The sequence below is a fragment of the Gymnoscopelus microlampas genome, assembly GCF_963454915.1.
Source record: "Gymnoscopelus microlampas genome assembly, chromosome: 15".
Taxonomy (NCBI): Eukaryota; Metazoa; Chordata; class Actinopteri; order Myctophiformes; family Myctophidae; genus Gymnoscopelus; species Gymnoscopelus microlampas.
In genome coordinates this window covers 21,307,951-21,323,994 of record NC_139952.1, presented here as the reverse complement: position 1 = coordinate 21,323,994, position 16,044 = coordinate 21,307,951, and the positions used below count along the sequence as shown (strand labels likewise).

The 16,044-nt window shown below is 44.1% G+C and overlaps 1 protein-coding gene and 1 long non-coding RNA gene across 4 annotated transcripts in view; both read left to right on the top strand.

Moving 5' to 3' along the window:
- smap2 (small ArfGAP2) overlaps positions 1–16,044 on the top strand; it is a 248,994-nt gene that overhangs the window by 3,978 nt on the left and 228,972 nt on the right. For all 3 annotated transcript variants that reach the window (XR_014602410.1, XM_084080199.1, XM_084080198.1), the window contains exons 2-8: positions 11,058–11,191; positions 12,038–12,123; positions 12,258–12,336; positions 13,902–13,961; positions 14,109–14,166; positions 14,547–14,677; positions 15,307–15,460. Coding sequence is in view for 2 of the 3 variants with exons in the window: in XM_084080199.1 (XP_083936325.1) it covers positions 11,058–11,191; positions 12,038–12,123; positions 12,258–12,336; positions 13,902–13,961; positions 14,109–14,166; positions 14,547–14,677; positions 15,307–15,460 (702 nt within the window). In the remaining variant the exon portion in view is untranslated. The remainder of the gene's footprint in view (positions 1–11,057; positions 11,192–12,037; positions 12,124–12,257; positions 12,337–13,901; positions 13,962–14,108; positions 14,167–14,546; positions 14,678–15,306; positions 15,461–16,044) is intronic.
- Positions 1–16,044, top strand: part of LOC311061548 — a 197,056-nt gene that overhangs the window by 30,654 nt on the left and 150,358 nt on the right. The window lies entirely within an intron of this gene.

Here is a 16,044-nt window from a genome sequence, read left to right as displayed (position 1 = left end):
TGTATGTTGAACTCTGAGAGTCTGAAAATGGACCCGTAAGGGTTAAGCAATGACTTAAGTGAATGTGTGCTAGCCCATTGGCCTGGCCGACCAAAACAGTTTCATTCAACATTATTGAATGAAAGCTGTTCAAACAACATTGTCTGCTCAGCAGTGGTTGTCAACATGGCATCATGGGGCCCCCCAGGGGGTGATACTTAGAAACCGAATGGACCCTAACGGGTCTGTAACTCAAGAGAGTTTACAAATCGACCCATACGTGTTCATTTGGTTCCATTTCTCTAGAGTTATATTAACACGGATGATTTTACAGAGTAGATTGGAGTCCCAGAGATAAAAAATCATATCAAATTTGGATCCGTGGTCTATCAAAGTGCGGGTTGTTGAAACTAACAAGGTTGAGAATCGCTGTCATAGAGTGACATGGTTCATAACAGCAGTCGCTGACTGGAAAGGTTTCTTGTTACCACGCATTGCTATCTGTGCCTAGGGGAGATACTTAAGCCTGATTTATGCTTCATTGTGCACCAGTTTTGCACGCCAAAAATAGGCAATCTACAAGCTCAAAATACATCATATCACGACGCAATGTGAGCTTGTAGATCGGATATTTTCATTGCGTGACACCGTTGTACGAAAGAGGATAAATTAACCATCAGAGCCATGGAAACATTTCAGTGGGAATGGGATACACACACACAAACACTCACATGCACATGAGCGAGCGAGCGAGCGCACGCACACATGCACGCACATTTCAGCATTTGTGTCTCATACAGTATACCAAGGGAGCCTAGACTGAAATGGGAACAGGTCCTAAACCAGCATTAATCATAGACAGAGTTGAGATGCATGTGAATGTGTTTGTGTATACTTGTACATGCATGTGTGTGTGTGTGTGTGTGTGTGTGTGTGTGTGTGTGTGTGTGTGTGTGTGTGTGTGTGTGTGTGCGTGCGTGCGTGCGTGCGTGCGTGCGTGCGTGCGTGCGTGCGTGTGGGTGGGTGTGTGTGTGTGTGTGTGTGTGTGTGTGTGTGTGTGTGTGTGTGTGTGTGTGTGTGTGTGTGTGTGTGTGTGTGTGTGTGTGTGTGTGTGTGTGTGCGGGGCGGGTAAATAGCCACGTAATAAAATCGATTTTCATAATCATACTATTATACTATACAGGGAAACTGCATTTCATGTTTAGAAAACAGTAAAGTAGGCTAAACTGATGGATGCATGTTGCTGTGGCTCAGGCAGTGGCGGGGCGTCCGGGTAGGCCAGGTAGGCGGCCGCCTACGGGCCCGGGACTCCGGGGGCCCGGGCCGTCAGATCACATGGACCTTTATTTTATTAGAATTAGACGCACTTTGCGTGCTCCACCTCTCCGCCTCTCAGCAACTTTCCCAGAGATTCACCAGCTTACATGGAACTGCAAATATATTCGAGGCAATTCACCCCAATACACTGTTGGAAACTCACCCTAACCCTAGAACCGAAATAAAGTAACACTAAAACGAACACGATACGCCCAAAACCAGCAAGGGGGAGCCTGGGGGGGGGGGGTGATCAGTGTGCCGTGCCTACCGGCCCGGTTTTCAGTTGTTCCGCCACTGGGCTCAGGCCAGGGCTCAGGTCTCCATGCAGCTATAACTTTGACAGGGAAACACAGAACACACAGCGTTAGACAGACGGCCAAACAGACAGATAGAGACACAAGCAAACACAGAGATATTATTACACACAGACATAGAGACACACAAACATGGGGAAGTAATCAGTCTACCAAGCGGTTGTGTTAACGCTTAACCACTTTAACCCTGGCTGGGGTCCCTATATTGGTTTTGCGATTATCTGTGAAAACTTCACATTTTTCACAACCTCCGAAATTTTCAAAATAAATCCAACCTTGTTAGATCATACATTATATTTTTGTCATATGACAAAGCATATAGGGCTTAAAATACTTTGTCCATCTGTTTGTCCGTCTGTGTGTCTACCCTTATCATGACTGAAGCGGATTTAACAGGTGACATCAATAACTGATCGGGTAGAAACCTCATATCCATATTTCAACCTTTTGTTTTTTTCATGAATGAATGTCCTTCATCATAAAAGAGTGTCACACAAAATAGTAGTGAAAAAAAGTGATGCGATGTGAGCAGCTATTTTCAGTATTTTAAAACGTTTTTAAAATAATAAAAACGAACGGAAAAGGTTTTGGACATATGAGGTTTGCACCCGACAGCAATGCTATGCAGACAGTTATGCTGTTGCCAGTAACAATATGTCAAAATGTGTGTTATGGTGGAAAGTGGGGCCAGAGAAATCAACAGTTTTCTCCTTTCCTGGACAATGTGGCAAGAAATCTCACAGCCTAGACAAACATTAGCACTGTGTACATATGCAGAAATCAAAATAAAAGACATGCATTTCACCCTCTGAATCACACCCAGGCAATGTGTGGGAAAAGTAATATACACGGAATGATGATTGAGTGGCTGTGATTGGCTAAAGTTCACATAATAGATAACAGTCAAATGAATAATTCTCTCTCTCGTTCCTCTCTCTATCTCTGTCTCTCTCACGCTTTTGCACACATGCATGAACAGATTTTTCTGACTGATTTAAAAATTATTAAAAAATAAATTAAAAAAATCCAATGATAGTTAAAATAGAAGATCTGCAAGCTCACAATGTGTTGCAATGCGATGTGTGGTTAATTAATGCTTATCATAACATGAAAATATGACTACAGTATAATCTATTACGGTATTACATATTGTAACGACCAATTACTCAAAAAGTGTCAATACGTGTGCCCTTTGAGTTTGGGGGGAGTAAATGCGTTTTTGTTTGTTTGTTCTTTTGGCTTAATATCAATATGTATTCATTTTTACATACACAAAGAAACTAAAATGTATTATACTAAAACAAAACAAAAACAAAAACAGGGGGGTGGGCTGAACATAAATCTGCATACCTCATCTAGTACACAGTAAAGTCCATAGTGTTAATTCAACTCTCAAGAGCGTACAAATGGAACCATTTGGTTCCATTTGTACACTCTTCAGAGTTGAATTAACACTGAGGATTTTACTGTGTAGTAACAGTCTATGAGCCCTTTGATGATGCGATGGCCTCATATACTGTAAGACACTCACTGTGACACGCAGCACATACTCCCGCAGGCCATTTTAATTGAATCCCACCAGCACCTCACTCCTGAGTCTCCCTAAAGGCCAAATTATACTCTCTATCTCTCAGCTGTCCTACACCGTGAAATCCTAGAGTGTTAATTTAACTGTGATGGTCCATATTTTACAGTCTCGAGTTAGATGAACACCTCAGGTTTGGGCTGTGTGCTGTCTATCTGAGTAAACAAAGACGAATGGGAGTGGGCTGCCCTGTCTCCTTCAGAACGACAACATTATGTGGTTTTAAAGAAGGTTCTTGTTCACTTTATACCTCCTCTCTTTTCTTAAATGATAATATGCTAATGTCCATGCTGTCGCCATACAAAAATAATAATATATATATGGCGTTGTCAGCATGTAAATCACATGGCTGACAGGCACACTTTTTGCCTCTTTCTAAGGTAATATTTGACAATTTGTCTAATGTTTGACCATGTTTTATAGTATAGTTTGTTGATTACTTTTGACGCAATGAAAAATGTATTTCACAGGTGTTAAAAAGGTCTTCAAAGGTCTTAAAAGTCCTTAAATTGTCAATTTAGAAATGTGCAGATACCCTGCCTGCATACACTTGTATGTTGGTTTGTTTACTGTTGACTCAACAGTAAACAAACCAACATACATGAGTGAGAAAACAATGTTGCACATTGAGCTAATCATCTGGGGACCCCCCAAACTCATTTAGGGCCCCCTGAGGGTCCCGACCCACAGGTTGAGAACCACTGATCTAATTAGCACATTCAGTTGGAGGTGTTACTATACATGGGAAGTGTAATAGAATACACTTCCCATGCAAAATGCCCCTACAGCACAAACAAACACACACACACACACACACACACACACACACACACACACACACACACACACACACACACACACACACACACACACACACACACACACACACACACACACACACACACACACACACACACACACACACACACACACACACACACACACACACACACACACACACAGAGAGAAACCCATCAGCATTAATGCATTTATGCCGGTCCACCCCAATCCCTCCAGTGGTGTTTTCAGCCATATGGTGTTGGACAGGGCTTTTGTCTAATCTTGTTTGCTTTGTGCTTTGACATAGATTACTGTGTTGTTTGGGCAGAGAAGTGGGAAGTGGCTGAAGGTATACTGTACACAGTCTAGTCTGTACTATGTGCTTTCACCTGCGCTGCACACAAGAAAACATCCACAAGCAGGTGGACTGGAACCATCCCAGAAACCCAAAAGCTTATGTAGAGATGCCAAGATGAGCGAACCATACACAGTGACATCCAGTGTTCTTTTAACTCAGAGAGTGTGCACATCAAACTAAATGGACCATACGGGACTGTGATTTTATATACACGTGCCTGCTGCTATTTTTATCTGCTGGATAGGTTTTCCACCTGCACGAGAAGCATTGCTGCCTTCCATAGTGCTACAGTATTTATCCATTGCGATTTATCTATTGCTATGTTTTAATCATGCACCTTGTACTTTGATGTGACTGTGTACACAGTTTAGGTGCCATTTATTGACTTTGCACTATGCATCCCCCCTTTTCTCTCTCTCTTTCTCTCTCTCTGCACCTTCCCAGTCTCTTTGTACTGCATCTCCCATAAATGATCCTTCCACTTCCGCATAATGTCCACACCTACTGTGATGACTCTCTTATCTCAGTGAGTAGAGCGTGGCGCTAATACTTTCAAGGTTAAGGGGTTCCAGTTCCACCGGGACATTCTCAAAAAGCCTGCAGATACTCCCAGGCCTCCTAATAGCGTGGGTCTAAAAGCATTTCGACCACATGGATTCCTTGTGTTAGCAAATATGTCAATCGCTTATGCTACGGCAGACTGCACCATAATGGGGAGATGGGAAGAGAGAGAGAGAGAGAGAGAGCGAGAGAGAGAGAGAGAGAGGGCAAATCAGGTGATTGTTGGCGTCTGTCTCTCGACCCTACCCTCAAAGGGTTTTGAGTGTTTGTGTGCGTACAAACCCCCTCCCCCCGCCCTTTTCCCGCTTCCTTGTATTGTCTCCATCGCTCTTGTGTTTACGTTTACACCCAAGGGTCACCATGGAGATATTACTCCCCTTCCCGCTCTCCTCCACCCTCTCTGTCATCCTATCACCGGTCGGTGGGTAATGGTGGTGGTGGTCCTGCTGAAACGAGGAGATGATGATGAATGGCTGTAGGAGAGGCTGGGCGTTCTCTCCTCCCCCCCCCCTCTTTCTGGCCAAGTTGGCACTGAGTCACATTGTAAACGCAGGAGGTTGGCACGGTTACCGATTCAATGTCACCCCTGCCCTGCCCTGTCTGCGAGTGACACAGCACTCTGGTCTGAACGCTTGGCTCTGATGTTGACTTGATGTTAACACGAATACACTTTTCTGTTCATGTAAGCGCTTCTCAAAACAACCCACATGTTTACAACATGCTTTCCAAAATAAATAATATGAATGCATGAGTGTGACAATTACAATAGACGCATTAAAAGAATACGGGCACCCTGGTAATTGCGTCAGTACAGTGTGTCACCGCTCGGGAAAATGAGCTGACTCACGTCACAATCCAATTATTGGGATTATTAGATCAGCAAAGATTACAGCATACTATAGCATAGCTCTGATACTTTTACCGCTGATTGTTTATGATTTTCAGAACTCTTTAATGACAAATAATTTGTTTGGTCACTGGGGCAGAGACACTGAATACAATGACTAACACAGGACTACCAACTACGTATTGTATGTATGAGCCCGACATATATATCGGTTTGGCCAATATATATGTAATTATTTGACTTCTTTGCACAACTTCGGTATTGGCAATTATGCAGCCGATGTGTCCCCATTTGTAACCACTTTCGAAAGCGTTCAAAAACTTTATTAAATCTTTATTTTTATTTTTTTGACATCTTGTGAGCTTAATAGCAATTCTTTTAAAGATTGATATGGGTAGTGATTAAATAAAATAAAGTTCAGTTTATGTTTATCTGTTATAAGTTATTTGTGTTTGTTTTTTATTTATTTGTTTGCTCATACATAATCATAATCTACATACATAATCTTCTAAATTAGAAACTTTGATCGAGTATACATTTTTCTAAATTCAGTAATTGATAGGCTAGAATTGACTGTAAAGTGGCAATTGGAGGGTGTTTTGAATTATCAATAAGTGTCCATCTGCTGAGCTGGTTCTGCTTGTGCTGTTTCTTACTGGGTCACTGAGAAGCCTTGGGCTTTCTGGCTCAGTTCTGTGTCTGAAGGCTGTGTAGCAAGGACATGGGAAGGGACGGCACTAGCCTACTTTACTGAACTCACTGTTCAGTTTGTTTAAATTTAGAATCCGGGTTTTACAGTGCATAGAGCCACAAAATATATACATTTTTACACAGGCCTACATTATATCTTTTCAAAATACACAAAACATGCCAAAACATATTTGAAAACATTTATTGCACCCTGGAAATACATTTGATATACATGTTGGCCACTCAAAAACGTTTTTGTTATACAGTATACAGTATAGGACAGTCCAAATTTGTATATTGTAATGCATTTTATTTTGCATGGAGATGTGGCAGTGGAGGTGGAGGTGGAGGGGAGGTGCAGGGTGGAGGGGAGGGCACAGGGCCCAGTGACGACAGTTCCCCTGAAGGATAATCCTAGCACCTGCAGCGACCACTATTTATCCTAGTGGGATATGGGCTAATGAGACACACATGCACCTGCTCACGTGTGTGTGTGTGTGTGTGTGTGTGTGTGTGTGTGTGTGTGCGTGCGTGCGTGCGTGCGTGCGTGCGTGCGTGCGTGCGTGCGTGCGTGCGTGCGTGTGTATCTGTCTGTTTATGCGTGTGTCTATGTGTACGGTGTGTGTACTGTACATGCATGTACAGTAAGTGGGTGCGCGCACACACACACACACACACACACACACACACACACACACACACACACACACAGTGATGTGTGTGCCTGTCAGAGAGGTTCATTAAGACCCAGTGTTCCCCTACTGAATCCCAGCAGGTGATCAAACAACTAATGTACACCATGTGGCCATCTACGAGACCACTATAAAACCATCACTTCCCGCTTTGTCCGTCTGAGCTTTTAACTCGTCCACCAACTCTGTTTTCTCTTCAACTGATATGCTTAACTCATGTCTCTGTTAAACACAACTGTATATTTGCCAGGGTGATTCACGCATTCGCAGATCCACGCACTCCGCTACTCTGAAGAGTGCCCTTTAAATCAGGTACACGCTGCTATCAGTGAGTCAAAGCCCTAGTCTTTGTGTACGCCAACACGAAGGTGTTGGCTTTCTTTCTCTGCCATAATAAACAAGAACGTTTACACAATGTTTGCTCTCTGCGGGGGAAGAAACTTTTTTTTTTTGACAGCCTTGCGTAAGGCAGCAGTGATGCAAACCTGTCACCGCTCTGAATGTTGTCAGAAACAAGAGTGTGTTTGTAAATCATTTTTCGGAAAGCTCTTTTTTTTGTTTTTTTGTTTTTGTGACTCATGAATCACCTTGCCTCATGCATCACCTTGACTCATGCATCACTAAATAGACTCATGTGGGCCCTGAAGCAGCCACAAAGGGAAAATAGAGTCTGTACACCGCTTATGAAAAAGCTAGACTTTTTCATTACGAAAAAGCTAGACTTTTTCATTACGAAAAAGCTTTTTCTTTTTCTTTACCAGTGTACTTATTTTATTTTTGTATCGCTGTTTGTCCTGCAACTGGGCATCACATGGATGTGTGTGCACTATATTTTTAGTCCTCAAGCAGCCACCCCAATCCACCTGCATCCTAGCCATTCCCACCCAAGTGCGTGCGTGCGTGCGTGCGTGCGTGCGTGCGTGCGTGCGTGCGTGCGTGCGTGCGTGCGTGCGTGCGTGCGTGCGTGCATGCGTGCGTGCGTGTGTCTAAAGCAAGTTAAGTTAAGTTAACAAAATCAAATATTCAATGACAAAGATGGGTTACCCAGGTAAGGGTGACTCATCAATTACACAATTAGTGTTGTCACTGTACTGGAATTTCTAACTGATACAATACCTAAAAAATATATATCATTCCTTGATACCACAAATAAAAACAAAACATAGTTGGCAAGAATAAAACATTTGATTATTAATAAAACATAACATATAACTAACTAAGAGTGAAAAAAGAATGTTGTACTTGCACAGAAACATTACATCCAAATAGGCTTTAGAAAGACAGACAAAAGACAGGGAGTTGCGTATTCATCATCATACCACTGTTATTGCACAAGTACAACATATTTGGTTGGTACTGCTCTGTAGCATCACTAGCATATGGGCTTGCCGATCCTTGTTCATTTGCCCCCAAATGCTGAGCATTCATAAAAAGCACTTGTGCTGTTTTGCCTTTGTGTGAGGCGCCGTTCTGGACAAAAGTCAAGCCACTGTAAGTCGAGATCGAAAGAGGAAGAGCAATTTGAATCGGATTTTGGTGCCAGCATGGCGTCTCATAGATGTCATTCAAAACCAGTGCACTTGCGATTTCGAGCAAGCTAACACCATGGAAAACGCTGAAAATGACTTTTGGAAATTCATATCGCAATGAAAAATAAAAATACGATATATTTATTGTGCAGCCCTAGTCAGCACATGAGGATAAGAGAAAAAGAGAGCCCGGAGAAATGGGGAAAGAATGTCACAGAAAGAGATATTTTAGGAAGAGAGAGACGCACGCACGCACGCACGCACGCACGCACGCACGCACGCACGCACTCACGCGCGCACGCACTCATGCATGCACGCACACGCACACACACACACACACGCACACACACACACGCACACACACACACACACACACACACACACACACACACACAGAGCGAGAGAGAATAGGGAATAGAGAGAAGGGCTGGGAAGGACAAATAAATACAAAGAACTAATTCCAGTGCTAAATCTCTTCTTCTTGGCCTTTCTCTTTACTCTTTTTACTCGTTCTCTCTCGCCCTCCCTCTGTTATTGTATCTCATCCCGCATGCTGTCTCTTCTTTCTGCCCCTCTCTCTCTCTCTCTCTCTCTCTCTCTCTCTCTCTATCTCCCAGTGCCAGTGTTTAGAGCATGCTTAAGTAGGCTTTGCTCAGTAATTCCACTATTATTAGCCGGCATGCTGAAACCAGCCAGTCAGGTTGATGGCTACTGTCTCTTGGTCTATTCGTCCGTCCGTCCGTCCATCTATCTATCTATCTATCTATCTTCCTTTCATAATTGTTTGTGCACATGTAGGAAGATCATGGGCTCTGCGCTTGCATTGTCACTTGTGTTTTTTTAATTACCATGTTTGTAATTAAATTGTTGTCAGCTATGTGAACAATTAGTCAGAGAAGTTAATTTGACAGCACGCCCTGCAGGATGCAACTCAGACATGAGCCCATTTGTCTTACTTACAAACGGGCCCAGCATTTCCTCTGTCGCCATGCAGGGGAAGGTTTTGCATGTTTTGTGTTTCCGAAAATTAACTTCCTCTTTCATTAGCATAGAATGGCCCTTTGCAAATCCTCCTTGCCCCGCCCCTGACATCAGCAGTCAGCAGAGTTCCCAGAGAAAGCCAAACCAAATGCAGCTCTTCCATCTAGTGCTAAAACGGGGGTACTGCATCAACGCGCCGAAGAGAAGTATAGGCAATATACAGTGAGTGTACACTGTACAATATACAGTCAGCCTGCAGGAAAGAGGAGAAGGGAGGGGGGAGGGCAGGGAGAGTGGAAGAAAAGAGGGAAGGCCAAGAGGAGATAGATGAGAGAGACACCGAGCTCTGGTATTCTCTTTGAAGCTGACTGCATTCTCCAAAGAGGGCTGTTGCGTAAGTTTAGCAGAAAAAATAACCAAGCAGCAACGTTATATATTCTCACCCTCCAAGGTCCTCGTCCAGGCTACATCCTGACACCTGTGCACATACTGTAGAAGAAGGAAGACACACACAAACATACACACACACACACACACACACACACACACACACACACACACACACACACACACACACACACATACACACACACACTATTATCAGATACCGCCATAGAGCAGCAATACAGATACATTATCCACTGAAACAGTGGCGCGATCATATGTACACACGTAGTGTATATACAAATAGAAGTTTTCAGGTTTCAGGTGTGTGTATGTGTGTGTGTGCGTGCGCGCACGCCTGAGTGTGTACTGTATGTGTGTGTGTGCATACGCATGCACATTGGTCTGAATGTCCACTCTCTTCTAAAGCCAGACCAATATATCGGTCAACCGGGCATCCCTAATTTGGGCATAGGGGTATTTTTTTTAAATATCAGATCTACAAGCTCTCATTTGATTTAGCACTTTTTCTTTTTTCTTAAAAAAAAGAAATCTCGGTCAAAACATCAGTAATCAGTGGCCTAGGACTCTCCAAAATCGGTCGGGCTTTACTCTCGTCTTCCTCCCTCCCTGTCTCGTCTCAGTACCAGCTATGTAGGCTAACACTTGTGGTGGATCCTATTATGTGTCAGTACACACAGGACTTACAAGGGATTATAAGCGCGGAATCCCTGCTGAATTCCAACTCACAAATGAGGTTTTGGGCTCGACCGTCTATAATTGGACTAAAATTAATCAGTCATGTTCATGTCGTTCTTCATTCCCCCCTTCTCCAAATTTCTCCGTAGCTTACTCTCATCCTCTCAGCGTGTCTCTTTTTTTATGTTAACTCGTCAAAGAGGTTGAATACTGTGTATTAGAGTTCACTGTCTTTCCATTTTCCTGCTGTTTTGTGTCTAGAGAGTTTGAAACTAAGATCCCGTTATTCTCGCTCTCTGTCTAACATCTAATCTCCTCTTCGCCATTCTTGTCCACTATAGGTCCGAGGTGGGCGTCATGGAACCTGGGAATCTTTATTTGCATCCGCTGTGCGGGGATCCATCGCAACCTCGGGGTCCACATCTCCAAGGTCAAGTCGGTCAACTTGGACCAGTGGACACAGGAACAAATCCAGGTCAGAGGCTGCACGACTGCCCAATAATGTTGACACCATGCATGCTAGATGCACGACTGCCCCAGAATGTTGACTCCATGCATGCTAGATGTGCGACTGCCCAAGAATGTTGACACCATGCATGCTAGATGCACGACTGCCCCAGAATGTTGACTCCATGCATGCTAGATGTGCGACTGCCCAAGAATGTTGACACCATGCATGCTAGATGCTCGACTGCCCCAGAATGTTGACACCATGCATGCTAGAGGCACGACTGCCCCAGAATGTTGACTCCATGCATGCTAGATAAACGACTGCCCAAGAATGTTGACACCATGCATGCTAGAGGCACGACTGCCCCAGAATGTTGACTCCATGCATGCTAGATGTGCGACTGCCCCAGAATGTTGACAGTGACACCATGCATGCTAAATGCACGACTGCCCCACAACGTTGACACCATGCATGCTAGATGCACGACTGCCCCAGAATGTTGACACCATGCATGCTAGATGCACGACTGCCCCAGAATGTTGACACCATGCATGCTAGATGCACGACTGCCCCAGAATGTTGACACCATGCATGCTAGATGCACGACTGCCCCAGAATGTTGACACCATGCATGCTAGATGCACGACTGCCCCAGAGTGTTGACTAGACACATGCTACTGTAGTGCATGATGGCCCCAGAGTGAGACTAAAATGAACACTCTACTATCCTGATCAAAGAAGGGAGGTGGTTCCACAGCTTGGGAGCCAGGAGGGAAAAGAGTCTCTGCTGTCTCATCAGTGTTTTCTTAACTTTTATTTTTGGTTCAAGTCATGACTCATGACACACACTTTGTGTTTCTCTGTCATTAGTGTGTTCAGGAGATGGGGAACGCCAAGGCCAGACGTCTCTACGAGGCCTTCTTACCCGAGTGCTTCCAACGTCCAGAGACGGACCAGTATCCTTACCACTGTGTGTGTTGGTGTGTCGGTTTGTGTGTTTGAGAGAGAGAGAGAGAGAGAGAGAGAGAGAGAGAGAGAATGCGCAAAAGCAATACAGCACAAGCATTTGTCTTCTTGACAGACTGTGCAGGTCTGCAGAGATCTTCATCAGGGACAAGTATGATAGGAAAAAATACATGGACAAGGTTATTGACATCCAGATGCTCCGGGTGAGTCCACACACCACACACACACACACACACACACACACACACACACACACACACACACACACACACACACACACACACACACACACACACACACACACACACACACACACACACACACGCACACACACACACACACACGCACACACACGCACATTGTATGATATGTGTATTGTATGGTAACATATTTAATTCACATTGTCACCAGCACAGAAACATCCGTGATATTAACTGAAAAAGCATAGGGAGGGTATAATACAAATATGCTACTTTTGTTTGGTTAGCCGCCTTTCCTTGTTCTGGCTGTTCTGAACAAAAGTTATGCCAAATCATGCTAGGGAGAGATGTGCGATCATTTTACTTTTGTCCAGAGTGCCTCATATCTGTCATTCAAAACCATTCACAGAGGATCTGCACACTTTTCATCTTTAGTAACACCCACATATTAAGCATGTACAACACTATGACAGCTATTTTCAAGTGGAGCAAACAAGATGAGTGAGTGAGGCAAGGCTGCTACGTGTGGGCAACTGTGTGTGTGTGTGTGTGTGTGTGTGTGTGTGTGTGTGTGTGTGTGTGTGTGCGTGCGTGCGTGCGTGCGTGCGTGCGTGCGTGCGTGCGTGCGTGCGTGCGTGCGTGCGTGCGTGCGTGCGTGCGTGCGTGCGTGCGTGCGTGCGTGCGTGCGTGCGTGTGCTTGCATGTGTGTGTCTCTTTGCGGAACAAGAAAAATGCAAGATGTCTTTTACACTAGGCAGAGACAAAAGTGATCATAAGAGAATGTTGGTCTCTAAAACACTGGAAAGGAAAGAAAGAAAGACAGAAAGAAAGAAACAAAGAAAGAGAAAATAAATATATATTTTTAATCTATCTGCCAAAGTTCCTATATCAGCCAATTATTAGCCAATAGCCAATAATTAGATAATCTTTCTCTGCTGTTGGTTCAGTGGTATGTGCCAAACTCACCAAGACAAACTCCTCTTATGTGTAAACATACCTGGCAACAAAAAAAAAGATGATTCTGGACTCATTCCTTCCCCAATGCATCTACTGTATGCATGGCTCTGTCCAGACTTCAGGCAAATCTGATCTTTAGGACTGTCTACACCAGGGGTCTTCAACAGGGGGTCCGTGACACCTAGGGGGTCCCCAGAGTTACTACAGGGGGTCCGCCAAATCTTTGTGTGATATTAGGGAACATTATAGGCGAAAATAGCAGATCTACAAGCTCACAACGCCTCGCGCTGCGAGGCGTTGTGAGCTTGTAGATCGGCTATTTTCTGAGTTGGTGTAGAGGGAAAAAAGGCCAGACCAAGTACAGAGGCAACGGTCAAGTTGACTGAATATAGAGCGTTTTAAAAGTTAACTGTCCAAAAATAGACGGCTGATAGATAGGCTAATAAATGAATAGATAGGCTGTCTACCACTGGTCTACTGGTTATTTACAAGTGCTCAGATCAGATTTGTGTATTCAAACATCGTCAACCCATCTGCATTAGTTGCAAAAAAATCTGCTGTGGGACGCCAGTCTGACTCTGAACGTAGCTTGTTTTCTCTGTGTACTGTAGAAAGAGAAGAGCTGTGATAACATCCCCAAGGAGCCAGTTGTATTCGAAAAGATGAAACTGGTGAGTGTTGTTCTCTGTTGTGTTTGTACACAGTGAAATGATCCATGTCCTCTGTTTACATTCATCTGCATAATTGGTGCTTCGTACTTGTCAGCGCAGACGTATTACATCCACAGTATTTTATTTGCCTGCTTTCTGCTGTGACAGAAAAAAGAAGTCAGTCCAAGGACACAGTCCCCGTCTGTTACGGATCTGCTTGGATTGGGTATGCTGTCACACACACGCACGCACACACACGCACACACACATGCGTGGGCACACACACACACACACACACACACACACACACACACACACACACACACACACACACACACACACACACACACACACAGTACATACAGTGATATGGCAAATTAGCATATACTGTCAAGAGCAGCATTAATGATCTGCTCGTACACACACACACACACACACACACACACACACACACACACACACACACACACACACACACACACACACACACACACACACACACACACACACACACACGCACACACACGCTCCAAATGCCCATTCTGTGCTCAACATTACGCTTGCAAATCAATTCATGCTGTCATCCTCCCCTTCCCTGCTGTTCAGACGCCCCTTCCCCCAGTCCAGCGGTGTCTAACGGAGCAGCTTCTCGTTTGGGAGACAAAGGATCGAGCCCGGCCCTGGATCTGTTCAACCCACTGCCAGCCTCGTCCTCTGCCTCCGCCATCCATACCGCCGTAAGAGACACATACATCAGTGGTTCTCAAACCTTTTCATGTCATGGACCCCCAAGTGTATATGTATTTGGCCGCAGACCCCCATCTGAACATATATCGTGCCAGGGACCCCCCCATACAAGATTTGTGTTCTAAAAATGTTTCATAAATATTCCAACTTTTTCCACATTTCTTTCAAGAATTTTGGAAAAAGTCAAGAGCAGCATTAGCAGATCTACAAGCTTACAACGCAACGCATTGTGAGCTTGTAGATCAGCTATTTTCAAATAGCTGCTATAGTAACAAATTTAGCTGGGGACCTCCTGGAAAACCCTCAAGGACCCCTTTGAGAACCACTGACATACATATAGTACAGCACTGTCTCTCAACATGGGGTCCAGCTAAATGATTGATAGTTTGGGTCCATAGTAAGGGCTCATTTGTACACTCACAGAGTTAAATTAACACTAAGGATTTATAATAGGGTACCAGAGATTCAAAAAATAATCTTATGAAATGGGGGTCTGTGGCATAATGCATATCAAACTGGGGGTCCTTTAAATAGATTTAAAAAAGGAAGAAATCATTGCTTTACAGTACATGTGCTGTTTTCAAAATGTTATTTGGTTATATTATTGGTTCCACTACAGCCTGTGTCGAGCTCCATGCCCAGAGTGGCTGCCTCAGTCCCCGACAACCTCAGTCTGTTCCTGGACCCAGCAGCCAAAGCTGAAGAGGGTACTGTCAAAAAACTGTCCAAGGACTCAATCCTGTCTCTGTATGCGTCCGCACCCTCTGTGCATGGTAAGAACTCCTAACTCTCAAATGCCCCATGGTCTCAGTCAAGATGTATAGTCAAATATTTCTTTGTATCTATGTCAACCTATAGCTATAGAGCTATACATTGTTTCAAGAGGCACCATGGAAAATTTGACAAATAATTGCATTTTGAATGTGAAGTTCAACCTTAAAATGCTATTTGGCTAAAAGTGACATAACCTTACATTATGCCTGCTGACAAGCCCAAAAAGCCCCAAAAGCGAGCCCGCCTGGATGCCGTGGCTATTGCCTTAATGCCCTGTACACACACCAGCAGCGACTTTGTCAGTACTGTATGTGTCGCCAAAGCGTTGTGGCCTATACCTGGATTCCCTGTCACTGCAGCTTGTGGGTGCACGTGTGCTTATGTAGTTTTGAGAAACTGGAGTGCTGAAGAGCAATTCCAGCTTCTGATAACATTTTAGATGAGCAATACACCAGGCAGTTGCTCAATATTAACATCACATTTACAATGTTACAATGCCGTTTTAAAATGTTAACAATATTTGCGAGCTTCCATGCAGTATAGGGGAGTCCATCATTGTACTGCTAGGCATCTTGTCATTCAG